Source organism: Macrosteles quadrilineatus, unplaced genomic scaffold (assembly GCF_028750875.1).
Source record: "Macrosteles quadrilineatus isolate MER2022 unplaced genomic scaffold, UCM_ALF_1.0 Scaffold_3__2_contigs__length_128488019, whole genome shotgun sequence".
Lineage (NCBI taxonomy): Eukaryota > Metazoa > Arthropoda > Insecta > Hemiptera > Cicadellidae > Macrosteles > Macrosteles quadrilineatus.
In genome coordinates this window covers 14,198,991-14,212,151 of record NW_026542596.1, presented here as the reverse complement: position 1 = coordinate 14,212,151, position 13,161 = coordinate 14,198,991, and the positions used below count along the sequence as shown (strand labels likewise).

Here is a 13,161-nt window from a genome sequence, read left to right as displayed (position 1 = left end):
TTGGTATACTGGGTTTGTCTCAAGCTGTACCATTGTCACATTGGTATACTGGGTTTGTCTCAAGTTATACTATTGCCACATTGGTATACTGGGGTTGTCTCAAGTTGTACCATAGCCACATTGGTTTACTGGGGTTGTATCAAGTTGTACCATAGCCACATTGGTATACTGGGGTTGTCTCAAGTTGTACCATTGCCACATTGGTATACTGGGGTTGTCTCAAGTTGTACCATTGCCACATTGGTATACTGGGGTTGTCTCAAGTTGTACCATTGCCACATTGGTATACTGGGGTTGTCTCAAGTTGTACCATTGTTACATTGGTATACTGGGGTTGTCTCAAGTTCGTCTCTGTGTACTGAACAAATCAATACCAAGCTAGTCCTGAGACGTGTTACACACAGACAAACTTCCACAACACAAACCTTGTGTGTTCTTGTTTGTGTTTGTGGAGAGGTTTACCACTCTACATTGTTAGATTGTGTTTCAATATACAGTATATTAGGATATGTTAAATGTGCATATAAGAATACTCAATACATATAAGTTGTTTAAAAATGTAAAAAATTGCAATTACTTAAGCTTGAACAACTTCAAAGTTCTAGTAAGTATTATTTTGAATGCATTGAAATAACAGAGAGTTGTAGGAAAAACCTTAAAACACACGATTTTAAAAGTACTTCTTTGGTTTTAATTGAATCTACAATGTATTGTTAACGATTTACTTACTACACCTGCAGAAGCTTTTACGACATTTTTATTCTTTATTTGATCAATTTTTGCACAGCTGACCGATAGGACCTCGCCAGTTGTGTGAACCAATTGGCTTGTGTACACTAATAATCTAAAAAAATGTGAGAGAATTATTGCTTGGGTTATAAAAGAGGGACAGTGTAAATATTATAAGACTATATGTTTTTATGGACCCAATTTATTCTTTTGATACATCCAAGTATGTTTGAAAAATATATTAAAGATGTAATAAATAATTTTTTTTAGTGTTTTCCAGTTTTTTGTTCAAGTGCGAGACAAATAGTGCTCAGCTACATTGAAGCAACAGTAGATACCAAGAAGGACAGTGTCAGGCACATTTGACAAGGCTTCTAGAAAGCCATTGAGCAGTATTTGAAAGTAAACCGTGTATTTTAAGCATCGTTTATTACGGACCATGTGGCTAACGGATTTTACGGCTCTATAAATTTTGTTTTGCTCCAAAAATAGAATAATTATTGCGGAGAGATGGATCCAGTTCCCAAAAAATTCTATTCAACTTTATTTTAGGTAATTGTATTATAAAATAATTTCAAGATAAATTTAATGTTGACGATTTATAGGTCCATCATGTATCATCATATGTATTTATTGAAATTAGGCTAATATTTAGCTTTTAACTTTGCATTTTTTTCTAAATTCAACTAATGTATCTTGGTAAACTATTAATTAAGTATTTGTACAAATTCCGTAAGGTTAAATTAAATTACACTTATGCTTTAATAGTGTACGCAGATCCACATTATTATTTGATGGCATATAATTATATTTTCACTGACTCGATACAGGAAGGAATTGGATTTGATACAAAATTTTTCATTGAGCTATCCATTAATGATGCCATCTAAAAAAGTCGACATTAGATAGTAACGAGAATGAAAATAAATATTCTAGTGAGTTAGATCCCATCTAGTGTGTGTAGCTTATTTCTTATATAGAAAAAATACTAAACCCCAACTAGATTTATGAATATTTAATTATGACTCCAATATCACGATAACTGGAGTGAAAATGGTCCGATTAAAATTGGTACAAACATGTAAACCTACACTTATTTGAACGAGTTCGCGAACCAGTACGATCGACTATGGGGGATTTTGTTAATAAAATGGGGGAATAATTTGATTTTTCAACTTAAAAGCCCCAAAACGTAAAATTTAACAATTTATTTTAAAACTATTTTGTAGAGCTTCAAAAATAAATAAGTTTGTTTATTGAAGCATTGTTGTACCACCTAAAAATTACGTAGAGAAAAAAATCTGTAAATTTTAAATTCTTTTGTTATTCTTAATAACAAAACTCTTAATACTTCTAAAAAAAAACTTCTTAATAAAATAAACTGTTGTAGTTGGCTTGCTTAGGAATATAAGATCAGTTTTGTTTATTTCATACAAAGCTAATTGAATAAAAATGAACGGTATTGCCTTCCCAGCACCAGCAAACTTTGCCATATTAAAAATAATGTTGATTTAAATATATATACGTCTGACAATTCTAAAGGAACATTTTAATGAAAATCATACTAGGTAAAAGGAAATCCGCTTAGTCTGTAGGTTTGCTGCCTTGGGGGTAGTTTTATATATTAAGTCCTGCTACACAAGTAGTGGTAGAAGTAAGTTGTATTAATCATATCTCATAATACTGCAAATTATTATTTTTCAGGTCATAAAAGTCAATAAGGAGGTGATGAAATGGAAGAATACGAGAACTTTAATAAATAAAACAGCTCAAGCCCCAAGCTCTTCAATCTTCTTAACGACGTCAGTCTGCTACTTCTTGCCTAACGATCGCTCATCTTAATACTCAAATTTGCGTTTTTGTAAATTAATTGCTACTAATTGAAATACTGTTTAGGGAATATATTGGTCACTCTTGTCAGTAGTCAATAATTTCTTTTTGGGATGCTTATAAAACCTGCATATCTCGGTCTCGCAATAGTTTTAATTCCTAGTTCAAATATTTTTTGGAGGCGGGTACATAATGTTTATTTTCACCACACTATGATTTTTTTGGCTGTATTAAATACGTTAATCGGTGGCTGAAAGTTACGTTTTGCTGGCCATGCCAGCTGTCATCGTAATTTGGGGACCGAGCAGGTTTTTAAATCCCGGGGCCGCAAAATCAGCTGTCCGCTTGCATATTAATTACACAAACAGTATCCATAGCATTGAAATATATTTTTTTTATTTTCACCGTTGCCTAGCAACTGTTTATAATTATTTTTGCTGATTCCTGAAACTACTTCTTCACATAACCTTAAAGTTGCGTTTACTATCAGTTTTCATTATTATTATTGTGAATAGTAGTAGTGTGGTGAAAAATAGTGTTCGTACCACGGACCGAAAATGGTTTTGCAGTTCTCGATCGATTTAAAAACTATCTCGAGCCAGCAAAACCTCGTTTTCGGCCCTAGGTACGAAATATACTATTTTTTTAATATCGATATGATAGTGGAATGGGGCGAGATGGCTTTTGCAGCTTTTACTGGTTTTAAGACCATCAGTTACTTTACGGAGGCTCATTAAAATCTAATAATCAAGAACAGATGAGTCCCCTCACACCATCAAAAAGCTTCAATTTCTTTTAGATTGACCGGTGACCTATTGATCCATCGGTGAACGCTATATCCACTCCGCTACCAAGCTGATAACAGAGTTGTTCTGATATCGTTTTCAAGTACCCAACATTAGTTTTGTAGTGTATCATTCTTTATAGGTAACATGATTTAAACGTGCTATGTGGTTTATATGTAGTTAAATACACTAGTTTCAACTAAGACTTATTTTAAGATGTGGGTCCTTATGGTGTGATCTTTGGTTGGACTACACGGTCATGTCAATACTACGTCCTGTACCACTCTAGTCTCAGCTCAACTATAAATTTTCAATCATAAATCAGAATGATTTCCTTTTTCATTACCATTTAGTTTTATCGGTAAATTCCGTATTTTCATTTACTTTAACGAAACCATAAGCATATTCTCTAATAAAATTTATCTAATAGTTCATTACGTTCGCCCGACAGACAAATAACACGTTATATCAAAGTAGTAAATGGTTCTTCTATCTTATTAAAAACTAACCCTGAATTAAATTATGTACGTTGTATTACTTCATAAATAATTAGCGAATTTCCTAAATAAGCCTCATTCAATTCTCTACTGTCTGTAGTGTCATGTTTACCTGTGTTTATCCAGACTTGGGACCGATTTACTTTTTGTGTCGAAGTCCCTATAAGCCAAAAACACCTTCCGTCAAAATTCGTGTACAGAGTAAGTGTGTTCGAAACCTCGAGTAAGAAATCATCCCATTTGAATAATATTTTATGCAAATGTGCAATCCTAAGCTCATTCGGACGAGTTCGCGAACTAGCATGATTGGATTAGGTGAAAAGTGTTTTCTTGGGGAGGTGGTGGAAATGTGTCTTTTATGTTTGACTAAAAACACTAAAAAAATTGATTTTCAAACTATGTTGTAGAGCTTAAAAAATTATTTAATACTTTGCCTGTAGCAGCAAACCTAAGTACTTATTAGACCTAATGTTGTTTAAATAGGGATCAATCTGACATTTTTAAGGATACGTTTAAGTGAAAGTCTAATTTACGCTTGGATGGGAAACAAAACCTATGCAATATTTAAAACAAAATTACTCAATTTGAAATATTTGTATTACTACCAAATGGGTACAAAATCTTTATTATTCTATTCTCTCTACTGACCATGGTGACAGATACAAAAGTAAGATCCAAAAAGGCCCAACAATTTAAGTACTGTTCTAGACATTCAAAAAACTTTTAACAACTATTTAGGCCTAATCCCTTGTTAGAGTAAAATAACTTTTCCGTGTCACATTTCAGACGACCCTGCATCTCAAACAGGTGCCCACATATGATCAACAGGAATATGGTCTGCAAAGTTAAGATAACATGTCAAGGAAGATTATCGTTCTGTTCGGTACAGAGACCCCATTGGTCAGTTCAGAGGCAGCCGGGCCTCCAATTTGAATTCCCATATATTTGGTCACCACGTTATGTTTATGTTTTATCATGTAAACTATTATGTATGTCCACGTATCTAAGCAGGTAAGAAGTATGAAAACATACTTCATGCATGAAAATCCCACTCAACACATCGAAAGTGAACCTTTTGATACTTTATGTGGCTTTATAAAATCAAAATTAATGTTTAATAATTTTTCACACATAAATGCTGGATATTTAGAGGATAGTACTAAGAGCTATTATAAATAAAAAATAACAATAAAAGGGATTGTCTTACGACAGCAAAAATTAGGTAAGTATCTTTGTCGGTGTTTTGGAATCCACATTAATTTTTTTCTAAATATTTACTAACCTAAATATGGCTTTTTCAGGTGGGTAATAAAGAATCATCCCTTTTCTAAGACTGTATGAGAAACGGGACTTAAATATGATTACTAAAAATGACAACAGTTGACGGGTATTAACTTGGCCAAAATATCAACGAATCGATGTTTATTTAACCCCAACGCTAGGTTTGCTTATGAAAGCTGGTTAGCGGTTGGCATCCAATAAATATGACGGTATGATATTTTAATAAAACTTCTGACTGGTGGAACCTGTTATATTTAATGGCAAAACGTTTGATGAAAAATATAACCTATTAGGAAACTCCCCTTTAGGGAAGTAGCTATTACCGTAGGCGGCATGGTAAGACCTAGACCCGGGACCGATATACTTTTCCATTTTGATGCCCCCAAAGACCACATTATTCGTTTACATTTTTATATATGTATATATATATATATATATATAGATTTATTAATATTTTCTTACAGGTTTAAGGCTACTAATATAATAAATACCCCCACCGCAGCAAACCTGCCGACTAAGCGAATTCCCATTTTCTGAATTTATTTTCAATTAAATTTATTTAAATAACATTAGGTATAACAAGTGCCAAGGTCTGCTGCTACAAGGAAACCAATCAAGTGTGTTGTTAAGTAAAGTATTAATAGCTTAGTATAAAAAAAGCTTTGCTAAGTTTGGTCAAGATATATCCATAAACAAGCAAACTACAACATTTTACAATATTCTCTATAAGAATAACATGGTAATTTTAAATTTAAATTTTTTTGGATTTTCTCTGTTACCAATAAACGTAAGAAAACACGTTGATATGCTAAATTCTTTGTTTTTATTCAGTTCTTTAAAAAGGTCTAGAGATAAATTGTAATTTAAGTACCCTTTTTTATACCGAAATTATTTTATTTTGACTTTGTCTTTGTAAAATAATTATATAAAAAAGGGTACTTTGTTGATTATGTTTTTTTTAAATTTATATATATATATATATGTGTGTGTGTGTGTGTGTGTGTGTGTGTCTGTGTGTATACGCCTGTGAACACGATAACTTGAGTAATATTTGGCCAATTTTGATTAATTTGGCTTGAAGGTGTAGGCCACGATAAACTTGAATGAGTTCGCGAACCAGGATGATCGGACTATGGGAACAGGGTCTTATGGGGGGGTTTATGGGGTAAAAATTGGGTTTTCACATTTTTAACCTCAAAACATAATTTTTTTGTTTCTTTTTAAACCTTTTCAAAGGGCTAAAAAACAATTATTTAGTATATTGAAGTGTTTTTACGGTTTGGTTATGGATAAAATAAAAAAAAAATATTTTTTAATTCCCATGTCATTCTGATGGAGAATAAGTTAACTGCTGTAGTTTGCTTGTTTATGGATATATTTTGACCAACATTCGCAAATTTATTGATATTATACTAAGCTATTCATATTTTACTAAAAAACATACTTTATTACCCTACCTGTAGCAGTAAACCTAGGTACTTGTTAAAACTAATGCTATTTAAATAGATTTAAATCAAAATCCAATCAGGTAAATGGAATTTCGCTTAGTCTGCAGATTTTCTGCGCGGGGGTATTTTTTATTTATGATTAGTAAAATGTTAGATACTGTATTGACGGTTAAAATGTTGTTAGTTCTTCATTAGTGGAATGGAAGTATTATTCCACGTACTGTAACAATAACATTCTCGGCAAGCAAACTGTCTCTATCCGAGTCTACAAAATCAGTTGCAAAATTAGGATATATAGTTTAAAATCTCTTACAGCTTGATTTGATATTTTTATAAATTTATTATTAATTGCCTTTTACGAGATCATCTTCGTCTATTATTGGTTATGTTTCAATTTAGATCCATGTAATGTGGTGAAAATGCATTCCATATGAGCAATTGTACTATCTTCAGCATTGTATTTTGAGCTGTTTTTTTTTAGAAACACAAAGAACATTTTCAAGAAGGCGTAGGATTTTTGTTTTACAGCCTAACTGATAAGACTTACAGTATTGTATTTTTACCTGTGAAATAATGTAACACTGTAATTTGAAATTCTCGTATAAACTATTTTGTTATATTATATTGTGTAAGTACAGTAGTAACCCAGTCCTTACAGTAAGTACAGTACAACTCTTATCCCACCCAAATCCAAACCAACCAAACAATCATTCTTTATTGATTTCCAATGCTTATTTGGCATCGGTATTTCACAGCTACAAATCGAAGAAACACAATTATTATTTTTATACTAACTGAGTTAGTGAACTGTATATTGTGTTTATTCGTTTAGTAATTTTAGCACTAGCCTTATTGTACAAGACAATCAGCATGTGGGCTTTCAGACAAAATATCTTGGGGTTTTATAATAAGAAAAATAAATTTGCAACAAATTTCCTTTCTAAAAAGGCTTTGTGGAGATGAGATGGAAATAGGCATTGGCGACAAAGTTGGCTTAGATGCTGAGATTGAAGTAAACTCTTTAGATAAATTCCTTGGATTTCCTACTCCCATCCTTCTTTACTTTTCTAAAAACATCACAAACAGTTAAAAGATTCAGAGTAGTCCATTGAAAATATAGTTGTAATTTTATCATTGAGATCCTTGGTAGTGTACTGTTGTTGTATACTACTTAAAGTGCACCAATCTTAAAAGTCTAGCGATAAATTGGCTAGAAAAATATAATTCAACTATATCTTTATATAGCTAGTAAATATCCAATAGTCTTTGTGAGATTAAAGTATAACTATATCAATTTTCAATTAAAATCCATGTTTTAGCCCCTGAGCTGTATAATAACTAAAACTGAGTCGGTTTTTGCTCGGAACGGGAACATGTCACCTGTTAGTACGACAGGCCTGTTCGGTTTTTGTAAATATTTTAAATGTATGTTATTGTTCGTATGTGTTACGTGTTTAAACTTCAACGACGCTACTTCAGCCGAGTTTGTGTTTTTGTAGTCTGACGATGGCATTGTAATGCCGAAACGGCCGTAACGTAGTTACACCACAAGAATTTGAGCTGCAGTGACGACAGTAAAGCCTATTTTAGTTTAGTTTTCAATTATGTGTGTATCAAAAATTTTTGACAATGTTCTTCTTCCAAACTATTTAAAAGCTGTTTTCATAAAACAAAAAAAAAACCTTCATGAAATAGCTTACATGAAAAAAACACACGTCACATTCATTGTAAAAATGTGACAGTTACATACTTAAACAACCTTGTCTAAAATTCTGAAACGTTGCAACACCTCTATGTAAGTTTTAAGACTGATGTTTTATTCCTACGTAGGACTTAGAATTTTGGTTGAATGACGAAATCCCTGCTTTACATTTTCACATCTCAAAACACCACAGGCTTAGTCGCGACCCGTTAATCCCCTCGTCCAAAGGTTTTATCTTGCATCAAACAATGTTGTGACATAGTTTAAAACTTCATGTGTTTGTGTTTAGCAGGTAATTTCATACGAAACCCTTACACACAAAAAGTGAATTGTTTTGTTATTTGTATACGTAGTCTTTATTTGATAATATATTAGAGGTGGATGTGTAATGTTTTTGAAGTTTTATCATAAGTCTTAAGATTTTTTACTGTAAACCCCCTGTGTGTTCACATTATCGCTAAGCCCAATATAATATTATGTTAATTTATTCCTTTATAGCTTATAAAAAAGTTTACATACAATGCCTCATTTTATGACCACAATTTAATTAGTTATCAACAAAAGTAACATTTTAATTTTTGAAATCACTTTATGTGTTACAAATTTATGATTTTCGCACATTATATATATTTTTAATACCATCTTGAACACCCTAACAGATTAATTTATAATCGTGTGAACATTATGACATTATAATTAATTGTTTTTTAAGTACTCATATCATGGCTACTAACAATTATTAATTTTTGTATCATAGCTCGATAGGTATTATTGCAAGTTAAGCTTAATTCAATTAATGTATTCTGTGTCGATGATTGAACTTTTCAAAGGGTTTAATCTGAGTAATTTTTGTTTGTTTATTTTAGAACTATATTACGTAGCAATGAGCATACGAGCCATCTAAATTTTACACCTAAAAAACATTGAAAATAAACACTATTTTATTATCTATAACACCATAGAACAGTATACATTTTTTCATTTTACAAACACACATTCACAAAACTGATTTGATTTTAAATAAACTCACATTGGATTTTAACCTAAAATTGAATATAATTTTATATGAAATAAAGAGTATTTGACGACAAACCCGTACCCTACTCAACGATTGCCTTGTTGGTATAACTGGTTGCACAAAATAAAACAAAGCGACCGAGCTCCGAGCTGATTTAACTTTATTTTTGTCAACAAAAACATGGCAAGTTCACTGCAATGCTTTCGTTACAATTAGGGCTATCACTTTAAAATTAAAATACTCGTAACCCATTTTTATGTAAATAATTAGAATACTAGATGAGAAAAATTATAGGTTGTTAGACCTAATTACCGTAATTATCGTATCAATCACGTAATAGACATGTATTACTCTTTATGTTGCAAAAATTCAATGGTGGTATCGTTAGACCAAAAAAAGTAAAAATAATACAGAAAAAATCAACACTAATATCAAATGAGGAAATGTAGAGACAGTGACGGAGAACATTATGTCATAAAATAAAGGTTTGAATTTCACTTATGCTGCTTTAAGATTGACTATCTAATGCTTGTAAACACATTCACTACCATGTCACTACCGACACATCACTACCGATGTCTTGAGACTACAGACACAGGAGTGTGACGGCTGGTAGTGATCCTGTTAATCAAGTTATGAGGAAGCTAACATAAGGCCTACCATTGGCAAATTGTGTTTAAGAGTATTTAAATAAGTGAAAAGAGTTAACAGGAATATTATTTTGGTAAAACCCCTCATGTGGGTTACTCCAGAGATAGTAGTTCGAAGTTCTTGGTAGAAACACAGATAATATTTCAAATGGAGAAGTTCTCTCATAATTTTACTTCAGTAGTCTCATATGATTAGCTTATGTGAATGGAATTAATCCGTAATAACTGTCACTATACGGAAAATGTTATGCGTAAGGTCATATTATTCCGTAGCAAAGTCACAACTTCATCCGGCTCATAGTACTGTGAGTAGTAATGTATGTCACAACATTATGTACTCAGTATGTCGGGCAACAGCTAGTATCAATATATTAAATACAGTACTATATCACCTGTATTTATTTTCTTTTTATTTATTGAACATGTCTATGAACAGAAGATTAAATTTCGATTTACGTAATAATTGTAATACGAATTTTACAAAGCTGTAAACGGGATTTGTTATTTTCAATTATCTTTTCACTTTATTAATTACAAAGTAGGTACTTCAATGGGGTTTTTTTTTATAATATAAGCTTTCCCTTTAACCGAATACAACTTGACGGCTTTACATACAGCATTCGTAGAAAACCGATTTCCCATATAAATTGAACATAATGAACTGATATCTTGTTTGCCGTGTTTGTCGTACTTAAGTATGAGTTTTAAAATGATATAGATGTAAGTTGTCAAATAAATAAATAACTGTCAGATATTTTACTATCTTCCAATGTTTACATTATTTTTGTTTACAAAATTGAAACTACTTTACATATTAAGTGAGTTGAAAAGAATGTGATTAAATGTTATAAGTTAAACTATATGCTCTGACAACTTACTGACAAGAAGTTATTTATTGTAAAAATTATTTCATCCAACCATATTTTCAATTGTACATTTACAAATAGTGTAATATTTTCCAAATTGTACTTATTTTGTTCATTAAGTACCCATAAATATAACCAGTATGCATTTTTGTTCTGTATAAAGAGAGCTAAAATGTAAATCCTTTCTTTTCCAAACACGGTGACGATGATTAATTTTGAATTTTAACATAATATTAGGAATTGTCAAATCAAGTATCCGAATGAAATGTAACCAAGGCGAATGAGTTTAAATCAAAGTTTATCTTAATTTTAAGGTGTTATATTTTAACAATTTCAGAATCTAAATAAAAACAATTATTGGGTCATCTCTACAGGAAATACTCTCAAAATTATAACACGAGTTAGGATCGTTTCAAAATTTTGTTTCAAAATAATATTGAAAAAGGTTGTGTTTATTCTTTCCCAACAAAGAGAAGCCGAGAATAGGAAAATTGAAATCGGCGAGAGAAACTAAATCTGTGTGTGATTGATGTTTGTTGAGAGGAAGGCTTCGACATCGTTACCTGCAGCTGGACCTCACAGGAACGTACATTTACGATAACAAGATACACACGTTCTCTGCTTATTGTGAACTCAAACAGCAGCAACCGGTCAAAGGAGATGTTTACGAAGCTAAACTCCGGCTTCAGAGCTTCACTTGGTAAAGATGTAAATAATGCTTTGTTGTACAATGAACCAACAATTTCATAATACAGTATTTTAGAATAAAGCTAGCTTTGCCGCTATATAATGGTTTGTACTCATTGGTTTAGGTAAATATTTTAATCAATAGAGTTACTGTGTTTTAATAAAATCATGTGATCGTATTTTTATGTTTAAGAAGCTGAAACAATTTAGCTTTGGGCAAGGATTTCAATTATAAGTGTTACTATGCATTAAACATTTTTGGTGCTTGTGTTTTTTGTTATATGTTTATAAAGGTTTTGTTTTGTAAAACTTTGTAAACACGTAAATGTATTACCGTACAATCAACCAAAACAGTAAAATAATTTATTTTTATTTATACCAAACATTAGGAGTGTAAAATTGGCCCGGATGTAAATCATCGGTGTTATTACGCAATAAACAAAACTAGTGTGTGGTATTTCCCAACAGAATGATCACGTCGAGAAATACTGTAGTTTGCAGACTGAGCCGGCGACACTAGAATGACCGAGTGGGACCGATTGTAAATAAACATAGCGGCGGGCCAAGAGAGTAGATCATTGAGCGCTTAATTATCTTCTAAACTGATGAAAGGGACAGTGGACAGATAGTACACAGATGAATATATAGTTCGTTTCAAAATATTAGGTATTCTATACATGAGATGCTGGCTAGCTGGGTTTAGCTTTAATATGGGTAATTTTGCTATATGTGTTCACTCACTGTGTGTGTCAAACTTGCGGATGATGGTCTCGATGATGGTGGTCCTAGGGGCGACATGACCTCGGCGAACAGGCATCCCGGTGACGATCACAAACACACGAACACGAGAAAACACGCGCTCAACACGCACATAACCAACAGCAATACCAAAAAAAACTTTAACAGATTTTCGGATATACGAAAATGTTACACGGGGATACACTAATATTAAATATTTTCTCAAATAGGCTTAATGAACGTGTAAATGATATCACAAGAAATAAAACTAAAAATAAAACCGACGCTCGTTGGCGTCTCAACACGGCTCGGCCGACGCCACGATACTGAAGGCGTCCGACGCTAATGACAGCGACGCATGCGTGCGACGACCTGCCGCGCCGCCAGCTGTAAACTTACTACAATAAACCACCAGCTGACGTTACGACTGCTGCTACGCCACCAGCTGACTATTCTGATATTCAATATAACTAGACCACTAAATGATTACTAGGACCACTATGGTACCATCATCTGACGTGAGTGTAGGACTTTCGGCCTGGGGTGATTATGAGGAACTTACCCTCCCGCAACAAACAATAGGGAACATAGGTAGCTCTGAGTCTGTTGCTCCCGAAAGATTCCCTATAGGTTAATTTCAAAGGTTTTGTGGGTAAAAGGAAGTAGGGAAGGGGAGATAGGGGTGTGTGACACAGCAAGCTGGGCAAAAACTATGAATAGGATTCTGGATTAGTACTTCCAGGAAGGACCTGAGCCCCAGTGCACTCTAGAGCAGGCATTAGATGGATTTAATTCAATGTCTAGACTGGCTTAGCCACAAACACCGAGCTTGAAATTGTTCATTTAAACAGTTTTTAACCGACTTTAACGACAATTTGACCACGTATGGGTCAGCCCAAAAAGTTAAAGATACCAAAACAGTGGTGTATG

The 13,161-nt window shown here is 32.7% G+C and overlaps 1 protein-coding gene across 1 annotated transcript in view; it reads right to left on the bottom strand.

Annotated features, from left to right (window-relative positions):
* The window catches only part of LOC128989012 (potassium voltage-gated channel subfamily H member 2-like), a 412,396-nt gene extending 399,873 nt beyond the window's left edge, over nt 1–12,523 (bottom strand). The window contains exon 1 of the mRNA XM_054410865.1: nt 12,235–12,523. Coding sequence (XP_054266840.1) covers nt 12,235–12,310 — 76 coding nt within the window. The 5' untranslated portion in view covers nt 12,311–12,523. The remainder of the gene's footprint in view (nt 1–12,234) is intronic.
* Between the last annotated feature and the right edge of the window lie 638 nt (nt 12,524–13,161).